Here is a 14,469-nt window from a genome sequence, read left to right on the forward strand (position 1 = left end):
TAGTTCTTTGGAATTGCTAAAGAAGGAGAAGGAACAGTTGGCAGATCTACTTACTTCAAGAGTTGAGAGTCTACTATTTAGAACTAGATGCAAATATTATGAAAAAGGTGAAAAATGCGATACTCTTGGCCCATCGCCTAGGTGTACTAGAAAGTGAGAAGACAGTGCGATTGAAAATGAGGATGGAATTGTGTCTTAATACAATATTCAGGGAGTATTACTCCAAACTGTATTCCTCTTACATACATGTTAGTAAGGAAGAATTAATGAACTATGTGAATGGTTGTAATCCTAAAAGACTTGACTCAAAACACAGTGATGAACTTGAAAAAGACCCAAGTGTGGAAGAACTTAAAAGAGCTGCAAGTATATTAAACTCTGGGAAATGCCCGGGCCCAGGAGGTCTGCCGGCCGAGTTGTATAAGATCCTACCGGATGAAGTATACAATCTGATGCTGGCCATGTTTCATGCTTCTCTAAAAGAGGGTCAATTACCAGCGACAACAAGGCATGTCTCAATTTCAAATTTTTTGAAAGAAGGAAAATCGCCTTTGTTAACGAGCAGTTATAGACCCATAAGTATGATTAATACAGACAATAAAATCTTTGCTAAAGCCCTAGTGTTAAGAATGGAACAATTTCTACCGTCAATAACAGACCAAAGTCAAGCTGGTTTTGTGAAGAGGAAGCACACCTCTGACAACATGAGAAGGTTGCTGTTAACTTTGTTTGAGAGTAAAGAACATCAGAAGGAGGTGGTGGTGTTGTCGTTGGATGCAGAGAAAGCTTTCGACAGGATAGAGTGGGAGTACCTCTTGGCAGACCTGGATGGTTTTGGATTTGGGTGTAACTGGATAAATTGGATTAGGCTCTTATACTCTTTTCCAACTGCTTGTGTAAAAAACGAATGGAGGCGTCTCTGAGACATTTGATCTTGAGGGGGGAACGAGACAAGGCTGTCCGCTGTCTCCTATCTTATTCATGATTTCAATGTAGCTACTTGCTTTCCGGCTTATAGAAGATGTGAAGATTGAAGGAGTACAGTTTGGAGAGGCCTGCCAAAAAGTTTGGCTCTATGCTGATGACATGCTGCTGGTATTGCAAAACATAAAATCTTCAATTCCAGTGTTGATGGATCAAATTGAGGCTTTCCATAGAGTCTCAGGATATAAGATCAATTGGATGAAGTCAGAAGCAATGCCAGCGTCAAGCTCCTGTTCGATCTTAAGTATGAGTACGTATGGATTTAATTGGTGTCCTGAAAAGATGCATTATTTAGGGATTTGGTTGACAAAAGACGTGTCAAAAATGATGGAGATCAATCTTGCATGTATTACCCAAAATTTGGAATCAGACCTGAAAAGGTGGAATGTACTGAAATTGAGCCTATGGGGCAGGGTACAGGCTATCAAAATGATGTCGACTCCAAGAATCAATTATGTGCTGAGCATGATTCCTCTATAGATCAAAAAGGGTTTTAAGAAATTCGAGAGCTTGATTCAAGCCTTTCTTTGGGAAAGTAAGCAGCCTCGTTTGAAATTGTGGAAGCTGCAATTGTCTCAGGATAGTGGTGGCCTGGTGTGCCGGACTTTGACAACTATCAACTGGCGTTTGGTGCAAGGCACCTAGTTCCATTCATTGAAAACACGAATGATGTTGGACGCAGGCAGAGACTAGTAGATCTTCCCCTCTCTCCCCTAGAGCTAGTGTTACTTCTGTGGATGGGGCTGGCTGCAAAATCCTTTCCGCCAACAACTTTTATCAGAGCATGTTGGAGAGCTCTTCTTAAGAAAAGCAAGCAGGATATGGTGGGTAATTCCATCACGTCGATATGGCTGAATCCTGACATAAAGTTGGATGGGAAATCCCTTCTCTGGCCGAACTGGCTACTATGGGGCATCCAGTGTCTCAAAGATCTAGTGGATGGGCAAAAATGGCTCAATTTTAAACAACTGTTTACAAGTAAGGGCCTCCTGGACTGTACAATGGGGGAGTAAAGAAAGCTAAAGAAGACATTGATGAACAAAATTCCAGATGCAGACAGAGGGTGGCATATCTGGTTGAAAGAATATGCATCAGAAGGCAATTTGGCATCTAAAGTATATAAGAAGTTGAGCCAATACAAGGCACCAAATTCAGAATTATTGGTGAAATGGTCAGATACACTAGACACTGAAATGTGCGAGAATAGGTGGTCAAATATTTGCAAAAATGTAGCCGTAACATCCTTAAATCTGGGTGAAAGAAGTCGTGAGATCAAGATGATTTTAAACAGGGTTTTTTGGACACCTGAAAGACCACATGCTAGGGGCCTTCTTGACGTGGAGGCGTGCTGGAGATGCAGACATGCTAGCGGAACGTTTGAGCATATGATCTGGGAGTGTTATGAACCGAGGCGCTTTTGTTGTAAAGTTTCACTGAAAATGAATGAGTTTCTTATACTGGATGTGGAATATGAATATGTAAGTGTGTGATTCTGGGTGAGGATGAATTATTGGCAGATCTCACATACCCTCAAAAATGGCGGTTCTTCAGGGTATCTAGCTCTGCAAAAAAAGTAAAGATGTGGAAAGACCTAAGTTTGCAGAATGCATTTCAGACCTAAGGCAGGTGGCCAGAATGGAGAATGATCATTTACAGAGATTTTAAAAAAATGAACTTATTTGCCCAGATTTGGGGAAGGTTCTTAGAACTGATAACCTAAGAATGTCTTTATATCCTCCGTTCCTCTATACTGTTTTTTTTTAGTGAGGTTTACCCTACTGTGATGAATCTTGCGATACATATGCTTATTGTGTATGTTTTGTTGAACTGCTAATTTCTTGATATATGTTTTGTATTATCTGTTATGATTGTAAATCTAATAAAAATTTAAATATATTTTAAAAAAGAATGTTTCTCAATAAGGTAACCAAAGTTGTAGATAATTGGCGGAATCTTGGATATGCGGTGGAAAAATAATATGCCTAGTGCGAGGCAGCCAAGAAGATACTGGAAGGCTGAAATATTACTTTGTAGTAATGTGTTATCCCCTAGGTGGCTCAACATTGTTGCACTTCTCTAGTCAGAATATTTTCTTTTTAAGACAACCAATGTGGCAACAAGTGTATGTGGCTAATGTGGTAAGAAACGTAATCTATCTCGTTAACATCAACCTCATTTTAGGTGTGGGACTTTGAGGTGATTGACACGGCCGAGGCTATAGATGACACAGGGATTCTGGAGCTAGAGCCCATGAATGAACTTCTTGTGGGCAAGCGCGTTAACCTGCGTTCCATGGTCAAGGTCACCACGCCACAGTCCCACATTTGGTATGCTCAGGTAAGAATATGGTGTGTGTTTGCAGCCAAGTGATTAATGTTGTTCATAAGAGATAAATAATATCTGAAGTTTCCATGATTTGCATATGTTTTTTTTTGTTGGTCTAAAATATAAGCCTGGCAGATCCAGAGGCTTTTAAGCCTCCAAGTGTAGTTTCCACTTCTCCCCGTCCATCACTGGGTACATTTAGACCAATGGGCTCTGTAGGACACCCACCCTTATTGGACTTTTAGTAGAGGAACCCATCTACCCGTGTAGACTGTTAATTTCCAGAGAGCTGTTATTGTGGCTACCAATTTGGCTACATGCTAGAATCCTGATTTTCTTCCTCTTTGGATTTCTTGGCCCCGGTTTAAAAGACACCTATAGTGGGAGAGGGCAGTATTCACTCCTGCCCATACGTCCATGGTTACAACAAGCAGAGCACTCATTAGGACTCACTCCTGATTGCCAACTTAATGCCCCCTTCTTCGGCCATGATACCAGATTCCATCGCAATATCCTTTGCTGGCCCAAGATGCAAACTGACAGGCTATGCCTCCCACAGCTCTACACCTTAAGTCTCGCAGCCACATTTAGACGACACTCCGTTAATTGGCACTTTTTCACAATGTTATGATTTGATAGTTTATTTTTATACGCCTGTACACAATGTTTTTCAAAGCGCTTCAAGCAAGGGAGGGAACAAGGGAAAACACAATGACATTCTTACAGGCCATGAACAGTAAGGATGTGAAATTAACTATCATACTCGGCCTGACGACATTTCAGATAGTGCAAGAGCTAAGATATAGATAAGGAAGGAAGGGGGAGAGTGGGAAGGAAATGGAAACAGACAGGCGACTACTGTACTAGGCCTTACAACATTTTTGGTAGAGCTGGAGAAAAACAAAAGGTGAGGGAGAGGGGTGCAGAAAGGGAGGTAGGAACAAAACAAGCGACTTTCATACTAGGCCTGACAGCATTTCAGATAGTACTGGAGGGGGTCGGGGGGAACAAGTACGGGGAGGGGGGAGGAGACAGTTGAGGTTGCTATCATACTAGGTCCAGTGACAATTCTGATAGAGTAAGTGCATAGAAGAAAGTAAGGGGAGGAGGGGAGAAGGGGACGAGATCGGAAAAGGGAGAAAGGGAGAGGAGGAGAGAACAGAGCAAGCAGTCAAAAAGAGTGGAGAAGCAAGAGGGGAGAGCGAATACAATTGCAGAAGTCAGTAGTAACACATAATGTTGCAAGCCTGGATACAAGATGAAGATGGGAACAGCATGATTCAGGGCCACCATGAGTACAAGATGCAAAGCAAGTCCAGCATGAGAGTTGAGAAAGGGTGACGCACCGTGAATCAATGAAGTCCATAAAAGTCAAATCCAGCATTGGCCACAAGACGGTGATGGTGAAACCAGAATGTGTCAGGACAGACTCCTGCAGAAGTAGACTGGAGAGGAAAGGGGGGGTCAGAACTATCAAGCAAAACAGGCAACACCTCTGTGCGAGAAGGGTGGGGGGAACAAGGGAACATCACAGGGGACCAGAGAGGGTGGGTATGGCCTGTGGGGATAGAGGGGGTAAACACATGTTAGTGCATGCTTACCTGCTGTCTGAGCAGGGGTCGGGCCCTGGGTCCTCCAGGTCCGAACAGGAATTGCCCTTTTCTTCGTCTGCTCTTCGCTTCGGACACCTGGGCCCGAGATGCCCTTGATCTAAGAGTTAAGAGCAGGAAGGAAGAGGCAGGGCTAAGAAGGTGGTGGTGCTTAGGCCAGGTGACCTAGATCCACTTGCACCTGCTCCCCATCTGCAAAGGAAAAGAGGCTGGAGGGCTCCTTAAGTAGGGAAAAAGAGCGGCAACCAGGAAGGCACCAGGTGGGTTGGGCTTGCTAAGTGGGGAAAAAGAGCAGCAACCTGGAAGTCGCCAGGTTGGGGGGGCTTAGGCCAGGTGACCTAGATCCACTTACACCTGCTCCCCATCTGCAAAAGAAAATAGGCTGGAGAGCTCCTTAAGTAGGGAAAAAGAGCAGCAATTACTTCATCAGTTGTGAAATTGTACCTTGTAGACCTTACTAAGCAGGTGGTTCATCAAAACGCACCTCTCGATTCCCAGCACTCGTTAGCATTGGATTTTGTGGAGTGTACCTAAAACATGAATACATTGATTTAATGAGAGCCGCCAGGGGGCACGGAGACCAGGAAAGATGGGTTCTGAGCCGCCCTTCCTAGCTTTTGTATTTTATTGAAGTTATATAGCCCTTTAATCCAAAGTGCTTTATATAAGAACAAGAAGAAATACAACAGGCATAAGGTGGTAATTGAATCACAACTCGAAAACAGTATAAGGAACAATTTACAATATTGCAGAGGTGAGTGGAGAGGGAAGAGGAATAAGGGGAGGGGAGAAACAATAAACATAAGATGGTAATTGGAACACAACTCGAAAACAGTATAAGGAACAATATACATTATTGGTGAGGAGGGAGTTAAGAGGGACAAAGTAATGGGAAGGAGTGGGAGATCCAACAAATAACGGATGGCAATTGAATCACAGCACAAAAGGTATAAGGAATAGTTTACACAGCTCCCAGAAACTGGAATTGTTGGTCACGGGTGATCTCTGATCCGCAGAGGAACCCCCGGGTGTAAACGCAAGCCCCAAGGCCCTGGTGTGGAGGAGCGTGGGACGAGACCCGGTGAGCCGGGAGGCCCAACAGCGGAATCCGGCCGTGCGACTCTGCAGCCTGGCAGGCCCTACTAAACAGCTTACGTTCTCGCAGGTAGCAGGCCCCACTGTGGATGATCCTGCGTCAGTGTGCGGTGACGTCGGAACATGGAGGCGGAGACTGAGGGGTGTCAGCCCATTTGCAGTAGGGGCAAAGCGGCCTGAGAAGTATGACACAGGGCCAAAGGCAGCAAGCATAGCCCGGCTCAGCAGGCGGTGGAGGTCTAGCTGAGGCAACAGGGGGAGCCGCAAGCTGACACCCTCAATTAAGGAGGATATATATTGAAGGAGGGTAAGAACAGGGGGAGTCTGGGCTCCCCAGACTCCTTGCAGCACCCCTGGTGAAGACCCAGGATTGAGGAGGAGGGGCAAGTGGAGGAGCCAGAGGAAAAACACACCATTGTGCCCAGCCATTCCCCCAGGGGGTGCCCAGAGTGCGCAGACCATTTTTCGTGAAGAAGTGGGGGGACAGTGCCCATCCCCCTGAGTTCAGGCTGTAGTGATGGCGAGAGCCCCCTGGAAGGAAAGTTGAGGTGAGAGCTGGTAGAATTGGCCCCATGGTGCACCAGTGGAGGGGATGCATGGGACCCACTGGGTATGAGGAGCAACAGAGGGTGGTCTGTGGCCCCTCCCTGTGGAACAGCTTGGGGATGGGCTTTTTTGCCCTCCAAGTACAACCTGGGATTTGCCAACTGTTTTAAGGGAGTACCACCAGCAACCACCCAGTTGTGGAGACACTGGGCCGGGTGCCAGTGACCCTCCATGGTCTGAGAGAACCGATACATGTGAGAGGCTGCAGAGCTTGAGGAGATTGAACCCTGCCTTAAGGAGAAGGAGGGAGGTGCGTGGTGGCCAACTTCTGAACTGAGGTAGGAAGAAGCGGAGGCGGAGTGGCTGGATCGGGCCAACGTGGGGCCTCCCAGCTCCATATGAACTGGAAAGCTGCGTTAGGGCAGTTTGAATTTTCACAGAATTGGTGCCAGAGTCTGGAATCTCAGTACGGACTGTGGCAGAAGGGGGTGAAGACACCGTCACTACAAAGAGGGACATTCCCTCTCTGATGGAAGAGATACGAGGGATGAGAGCGGACATTGCGGGTAGACTGGACAAAATCAATATTCGGATCGACAAGATGGGCAAGAGACTTCAAGAAGTGGAGAATAACTAGACGTCCCTGGACACTGAGTTATTTTGGTTTGCCCGAGAAAGAGGGGGAATCAGAAAGAGACTTGCGGAGGGCTGTACATGAGGTAGCCAAACTTTTGACCAGGGATAAGCCCATTGACGAACCTAAAATTGCCAGGGTGCATTGAGTGTGCAGTGCAAGTAGAGGCCAGAGGTCGGTCCTTGCACGCTTTCATAGCTACCGAGAAAAAATTAGGATTCTGGAAAAAGCGAGGGCAGTGGGTCCGGTGACTCAGGGCAGCGCTAAGATAACAGTCTTTCAGGATTTGTCCACCCTCACGCTGGCCAAGTAGCGTCTCTGTGCTCTCCTGGCGAAATGGCTGAACAGAAAGGGAGTGCGGTACAGATGGGGTTTCCCCTTTTGCATTTCCTTTGAGATAGATGGCTATAAATACAAAATGATCACAACGGAAGACATTTGGGGGGTCTCTGCAGAGTTGGTCGGGGAAATGCACTCGCCGCCTGCGGATGGAATAAAGGGGCCTGAAAATAGACAGTGGAGCATTAAGAGGCCCAGTAGGTGTGAGGTCCCAGGATCGAGGACATTTAGAAAACTGAACTCTACTCCTCCTGGGGACACTTGAGGGTACTATTTTTCTTTTTTAGAGGTTTATGACTTTTATGACTTTTGATTGAAGACTGTTTTCTGCTCCACACCAGTATAGATGGAGTTGGCCGTGAGGGCCCTTGGGGAGAGGGTTCCTTGTGGAATGTAGAGTTTCAGAAGTGTTAAGTGGGGAGTTGGGTAGGGCGGTGAGGGGGGAGAAGGCAGGGTCTTTTGTTTGGTAGGAGAATGTGGAAGTTACCCGGTGGGTTGGGTCTTAATGGTGGTCCAGTGCTTGACCAGTGATGTTAACTGGGAGGGAACTGGCACTATGGGGGCAGGAGACAGTGCCGGGGTGGGTGGGTAAGTTGGGGATTATGGGGACCTGGTATAGGGGAACTGAGGGCAGAGTTTGGTGCAACCCGAGTAAAGGTTAATGGAGGTGGGACGTGGTGGTGGCCCTGGGTGATATTGGTGGTCTGGCAATGGTGGACTTGAACAATGGGGGAAGAATTGACGGCTTGCTGATCTATATGTTGAATGTGAAGGGGTTGAACACGTCGACTAAAAGATCCTTGGCGCTAGGGAATTTAGAAGGAGGGAGATGGATCTTCTCTTTCTTCAGGGGAACAAGGTATTCCAGGGGTGAGGAAAGGGTGGTCCCTTGCGGTCTCCTTGGACAGATGTATTGGGGATCGGGAGATTCCAGAAATGGTGGTGTGGTAGGTTGGCATCCTGCTTCATAAGTGGTTGCGGATGGAGGAGGCGAGGCCCTGGTAAAGTGTGGATGGGAGAGTGATGTTGGTATCGGGTGTCCTTCAGGGTGTGAGACTCACTTTGGTAACATTGTATGCCCCAAATCAAAGTCAGTTGAAATTCATGAAGCCAATGCTGGCAGGTGTCTTGAATGAGGGCGCAGGGCACATAATAGTAGGGGGGACCTCAATATGTGGGCTGACTTCACAATGGAGCGGTGAGCCCTGGGTGTTTCGGGATTGGAAGCACCTTCAGTGAGAGGGGAAGGTTTGCAAGCATGCATAGATTCACATAGCCTGCGGGATGTATGACACCATTTCCATCCCCAGGGGAGGGGCTTTGCATTTTATTCCCTGCCGCATGGAACCTATACCCGTATTGATCATTTATGTATCGCAAAAGAATTTAGGGTGGTGGCCTTGTGCTTGGAGATTCACCCGATCAGCTGGTCGGACCATGACATGGTCTCAATGGATTTATCATGGTTGGGGTTGACTGCAAGTAACTTGTTGTGGCGGTGCAATGAATCCCTGTGGAAGGACCTAGTCTTGAAGGAGGGATTTGAAGGGGCGATTCAAGATTCTTTTCTGCTGAATGACACAGGGGAAGTGGACCTGGGCACAGTTTTGGATGCGCCAAAGGCAACATGGAGGGGATTATTGATTAGTGAGGGGGTCCGGAAAAAGAGGGAGAAGTCCGTTTTAGAGAACAGACTGTGTGCTGAGATTGGGGCTTTGGAAAGACAGATACAAGTATCATAGGATGAAGCTGCAGACAGGATAAGGGAGGAGTAAGAGGGACGAACATAGCTTACTTCAGGAAAGTAAGATAGTCCATAAGCTTCAATTCTCAAAACTAAAATATTACGAGAAGGGGATAAGGTGGATGCGTTGCTGCCAGCCTGTCTACAAGTGCGGCATACCGAACTGTGGATCTCAGAGGTGCAAGGACCAGGAGGGGTGGTGGAAATGACATTGGTGGGGATTGTGGACAATTTCGTCTCATTTTGCGAGAAATTATATGAGGGGGAGGGGCAGCCAGAGGTGGGGGGCTTGGAGGTTTATTTGGGAAGCTGACACCAGAAGAGGCTTTGGGTTTGGATGCCCCTATTACTGGGGAGGAGATCTTCAATCCGATCCAACGTCTGCAGTTGGGAAAAGCCCAGGGTGAGGACAGATATACTTCAGTCCTTCGCAGGTATCCTGAACCCGCATTTGGTTCAATAATATCCTGGAAACAAGCACAGCACCAAAGTCGTTTGTCCAGGCTCTTATTTCTATAATACCTAAAGAGGGCAGAAACTCCCAGATGTGCGGTTTGTATTACCCAATCTCACTCCTTAATGTGGATGCAAAGATATTCACTTGAGTCCTGTCCTCGCGGCTGGACATTCATATGCCTCGACTGGTCTATTCGGATCAAGTGGGCTTTATGAGGGGACGATAGGGAGCCGATACGATGCGAAAATCCTTGCATGTAATGGAATGGGTGTGAGGGAAGGGATGTAGTCCTACTCTTCTCGTGGTTGACGCCGAAAAGGCCTTTGACAGAGTAGATTGGGTCTTCTTGAAGGCAGTCTTGCTGAAGTTTGAAATCAGAAATAGATTTGTGCAGGGGGTTATGGCATTGTACTCTAATCCTAAGGCTAGCGTGGCAGCAAATGGAGGGTTTTATCGTTGGTTTGGTCTAGCAGGGTACGAGACCGGGCTGTCCTCTTTCAGTGCTTCTCTTTGCTCTCTCTTTGGAACCATTTGCCCAGAAGCTACGGGATGACCCACAAGTAGAGGGTATTGAGGTGGGCACAGTGGAATACAAATTAGGGTTATACGCAGATGACATGTTGCTACTCTTGCGCAACGCGGTGGTATCAGTCCCAGCGATGGTCGAATTGATAGAACAGTATGGTGGGTTCTCAGGGTACAACATTAAAAAGGGTAAATCCATCCTGTTCCCTTTTGATTAGATGGGGGGAAAAGTGACCGGCAAGTGCTGGTATCTCTGGGGATGGAGATAAGTGAGGATAAATTACGTTACCTGGCGATACCAGTGACCAGAGATATGCAGGGGCTTTATGAAGCAAACTTTCCTCCCCTGTTATGGACGTTATCCGCGGATATGGAAAAGTGGAGTAAGTAAACTATATCTGGTCTTGGGCGGCTCAACGCCATAAAGATGAACTTCCTCCCCAGGATTTTATATTTATTTCATATGCTACCTATTACCATCCCTGAGTACATATTGCAATCGGAGAAAGTGTGTCTTTTGAGGTTTTTGTGACAGGGAAAGAAGGTGCCGGTGGCGTATGATACTTTGGTGCTGTCAGGATTCCATGGTATATTTCTACAGTTTCAAAGGTTCACAACCTTAAAAGACACACTGTTATCATTCCAAGATAATTCTCATAGACATCAATTACTTACACACTTAATTTAGAAATCCTCATTTAGCAATAAGACCTTTGGATGTAATTCTATTTAGAAGTATGATGTTAAAGTTATTATTTTTTTTTATTATAAAAGAATTGTACAAAAAAATCCTTAATAAGATTTCAGGAATCACTTCTTTCCCCAAGGCAAGATGGAGGGATAGTACTGCAGCAGTGATTGGAGGAAACCATTGATGAGGTAGTTTGGAATTTTGAACAGAGTTCTAAACTGCCTTTCATTTTAGTTGCCTTTGTGGCAGGTTGCAGTCTCTTTAGCTCTGAGAGAAGTTTTAAGAAAAATCTATAGTTTATTTAATTTAGAAGAGTTATGAATTCCTGAATTCAGAAAAGAAAGACTTATATTCAAGAATTCTTAGACGATAAGAAGTTACAGAAGAAGCAAGCTAAATTATTCAAATATTGAAGATATATGACATGGAGTGAAATTCGTTTTTGTCTTTTAAAAAACAAACTTTCATAGACAAGAAAAAAACTGTATTTTATTCAGAATTTTAATCATTACAATCTGCTGTTTTATTCTGCAATTGCGTGTTTATTTTTTGTTAGTTTTTACCTACACGCGATGCTAATCTAATTACTAACTAACGCGCGGTTTATTCTAGAAGTATTTAATATATAGAGTTTGGGTTGAGTTATATTTTTTATCTAACTCTATATATTTTAGTGACGAGCGCGAGCGTCTCTTTTGTCTCGCGTTCGTCGTTTAGTATTAAGGTTAGAGATAAGAACCTTACGTTTTTTTACGTACAACGTGTACGCGTCATCTCGACTCCGGAAATAGTGCACGGCGCGGTTCGTATTTCAAGGAATTAAGCATCGGGTCCTGCATAGCTCGTAGTCAAGGAAAAGAAGCGTCGGCAAGTGCGCGGTTCGTTAATTTTTCCAGGAAGGGTGCGTTGGATGGATGCGCGGCTCGTTTAATATTAAAAAAACGTCGAATGGATGCGCGATTTCTTCTGAAGAATTGAAAACATTTATTTATGCGCAGTTCTAGAGTTACAAGTCAAATTTATTTTTAACAAATAAAATAAAAGACTTTACTGACTATGAAATATTAGAAGGTAATTTTTGAAGTATAAGATTTTACAAGTTCTTCAATATTAAAGACTGTTTTCAGAGGAAATATTTAAGAGGGAGTTTTGCAACAAAGACATTCTATTGATACTATTGAGAAGAAGATCTGTATGGAAGTTTAGGAAATACAAGAAAGTTTACATATAAATGAGTTTACAAGAAATACAGAATTAATATTTCAACATCATCAGAAAAGTATGCCTATCAGCACACAAGCATAGGCAACAGGTATTTTAAAAGAAAGAAAGTAAATAAGAGAGAGACAGAATTATTGATCAGTTATACATAATATATATATATGCTATTATTTTTTCCCTTAGATTTCACAGACACTGAAGAGAGAATAATCCAGTACCAGAGGGCATCATACATCAGTGTTATCCAGTGAAGATCTGTCTTTGTTTTGTTCTCCAATTCCCCTTTCCCCTTGGGTTTGCCAGCTTGGTAGTTTTATCTTCTTAGAGACTATTGGGCAGGCATACTTGGGGGGGTCTGGTGGGCCAGCATCACTCCTGCAGGAAGACTCAAGATTGAACCTGACAGGTGCTCCCGAATGAAAGAGGGGGCGTGGATCTTCCAGACCTGTACCTTTACTACAAGGCCACCCAACTTTGTGTTTTGGTTCCACATTTGAGGGAGCACTGGGTACGTCAACGGGTGGTACTGGACAATTGTCTTCTTAGGCCTGCAACGGTGGGAATTCTCTACTATTCCGTTTGGCTATGGGTGCCGAGGGACTGGATCCCGAGATGGATCAGGGAACATCCTATCCTGGGTTGAATATCTGGCGGAAGGGAAGGGAGATGAGGGGTATAACTACGTGGCCTTCCCCGTTGAGTCATCTGTGGGCCCTGGGGGTTAGGAATCATATTCCAAATTTGGAAAGGTTCCAAACTTGGTTTGAGGCAGAGTCAACGAGGATAGGCCAAATGTGGAAGCAGGGTCAGTTTATCCCAATGCGGGACTTGGAGGAGGCCTTAGGGATAAACAGTCAGTCAGTATTTTCATACCTGCAATTGAAGGGAGTGATCACGTCGGAAGAATGGAAGGAAAAGATACAGAGACACCTCACTCCGTTAGTGGAGATGAAGGGGCTGATTTCTTCCCTGTATAACGTATTGGTGGAGGCAGGGAAGAGGACCACGGAAAGACTGCGGACCCAATGGCAAAGGGACTTGGGTCTCAAACTTGATACACCACTATGGCGTAAAATGTGTACTAGAGCCTATAAGACCTTGATCGTGTGCCAGTACAAGCTACATGCAATTAACCTGATGCATCGATGGTGGTATGAGCCGGTGCACATTGCCGAGATGTTTGTTGGAGGGAGCCTGTTTTGTTGGCATAAATATGGGGTACGGGCAGACTATTGGCGCATTTGGTGGGCCTGAGTGAAGGTGCAGGCTTACTGGGATGAAGCACTGGGGTGGATTAAAGACCTGGAGGGGAGGTTCCTGGGTGGGGACGCCACTGCTGGTATTGTTTGGATTGGAGGGAAACGAGATGGAATATAGTGGCCTGCCGCACATGGCACACTGTTTGTTACTGGCAGGAAGGACAAGCCTAGCAATGCACAGGAAGAGAGTAATGCTTCAGGGAAAGAAGGAATGGGTAAGGATGGCAAAGAATATTTATGTGATGGAAAGAATTACGGTGGCCACTCACAGAAGCAGTATAAATAATGCACTTGAATGGGGTGTATTTAGATAGGTACATATCACCAGAGGTATCTGCAGGCAGGGGCTTGGGTGATGTGCTGGTGTTCGGGTGCTCCGTATGTACGAAAACGGAGAAGACGGGAAGTTGGGAGGGATGGGCCCGGCGGGTAGATGGTAGATGTTTTTGCCTGGTCTGAATAGCTTAAAGGGTCGTGCCATCTAATCTGGTCAAGAGGTAGTGTTAACCTATACCAGGGGTGTGTGGGACAATGGGGGAATTGTTGTATGGGATGGTCGGTCTGATGAGTGATAATGGGGAGTTATATTGCTATTTTTGGCATCCCTCTCCATGTAATGCCAAAAAGTTAATAAAATGTGAGTAAAAAAAAAAATGTAACAGAAACATAATTCAACAAGATAAAGTGTTGGATCTCTTCTTCGATACCAAGGAGCTGTTCAGTGCCAGTGGCAAACAACCAATCACCAAAGGCACAGCAAGTGCTCCGACAGCTCTGACAGTCCTATCCAATTCAGCACTGCAATCAGGCCCATCAAATTAATGCCTGTTCAAGATTACAGCAGTTGTTTTGTGTGTTTCAAGAGCATCGGAGCAGCCAGGAAGCACTTACCATTAGACATCCAAGGATTTCTATCATCGTCCTTACACCAACAAAAGTCAAAGAATTGATGTGGCCGCTTGTGCGACACATTATTCTCTGGCAGTGCTAGCAATCTGTGATTACCTCACTGCTAGGACCAGCATCCCAAGGGGCCCTC

At 45.4% G+C, this 14,469-nt stretch overlaps 1 protein-coding gene across 3 annotated transcripts in view; it reads left to right on the top strand.

The window, feature by feature from the left end:
• The window catches only part of CFAP44 (cilia and flagella associated protein 44), a 1,393,686-nt gene that overhangs the window by 610,708 nt on the left and 768,509 nt on the right, over positions 1 to 14,469 (top strand). For all 3 annotated transcript variants that reach the window (XM_069635797.1, XM_069635796.1, XM_069635798.1), the window contains one exon: positions 3,166 to 3,321. In XM_069635797.1, coding sequence (XP_069491898.1) covers positions 3,166 to 3,321 — 156 coding nt within the window. The remainder of the gene's footprint in view (positions 1 to 3,165; positions 3,322 to 14,469) is intronic.

This window comes from Ambystoma mexicanum, chromosome 7p (assembly GCF_040938575.1).
Source record: "Ambystoma mexicanum isolate Mex_15411 chromosome 7p, UKY_AmexF1_1, whole genome shotgun sequence".
NCBI lineage: Eukaryota > Metazoa > Chordata > Amphibia > Caudata > Ambystomatidae > Ambystoma > Ambystoma mexicanum.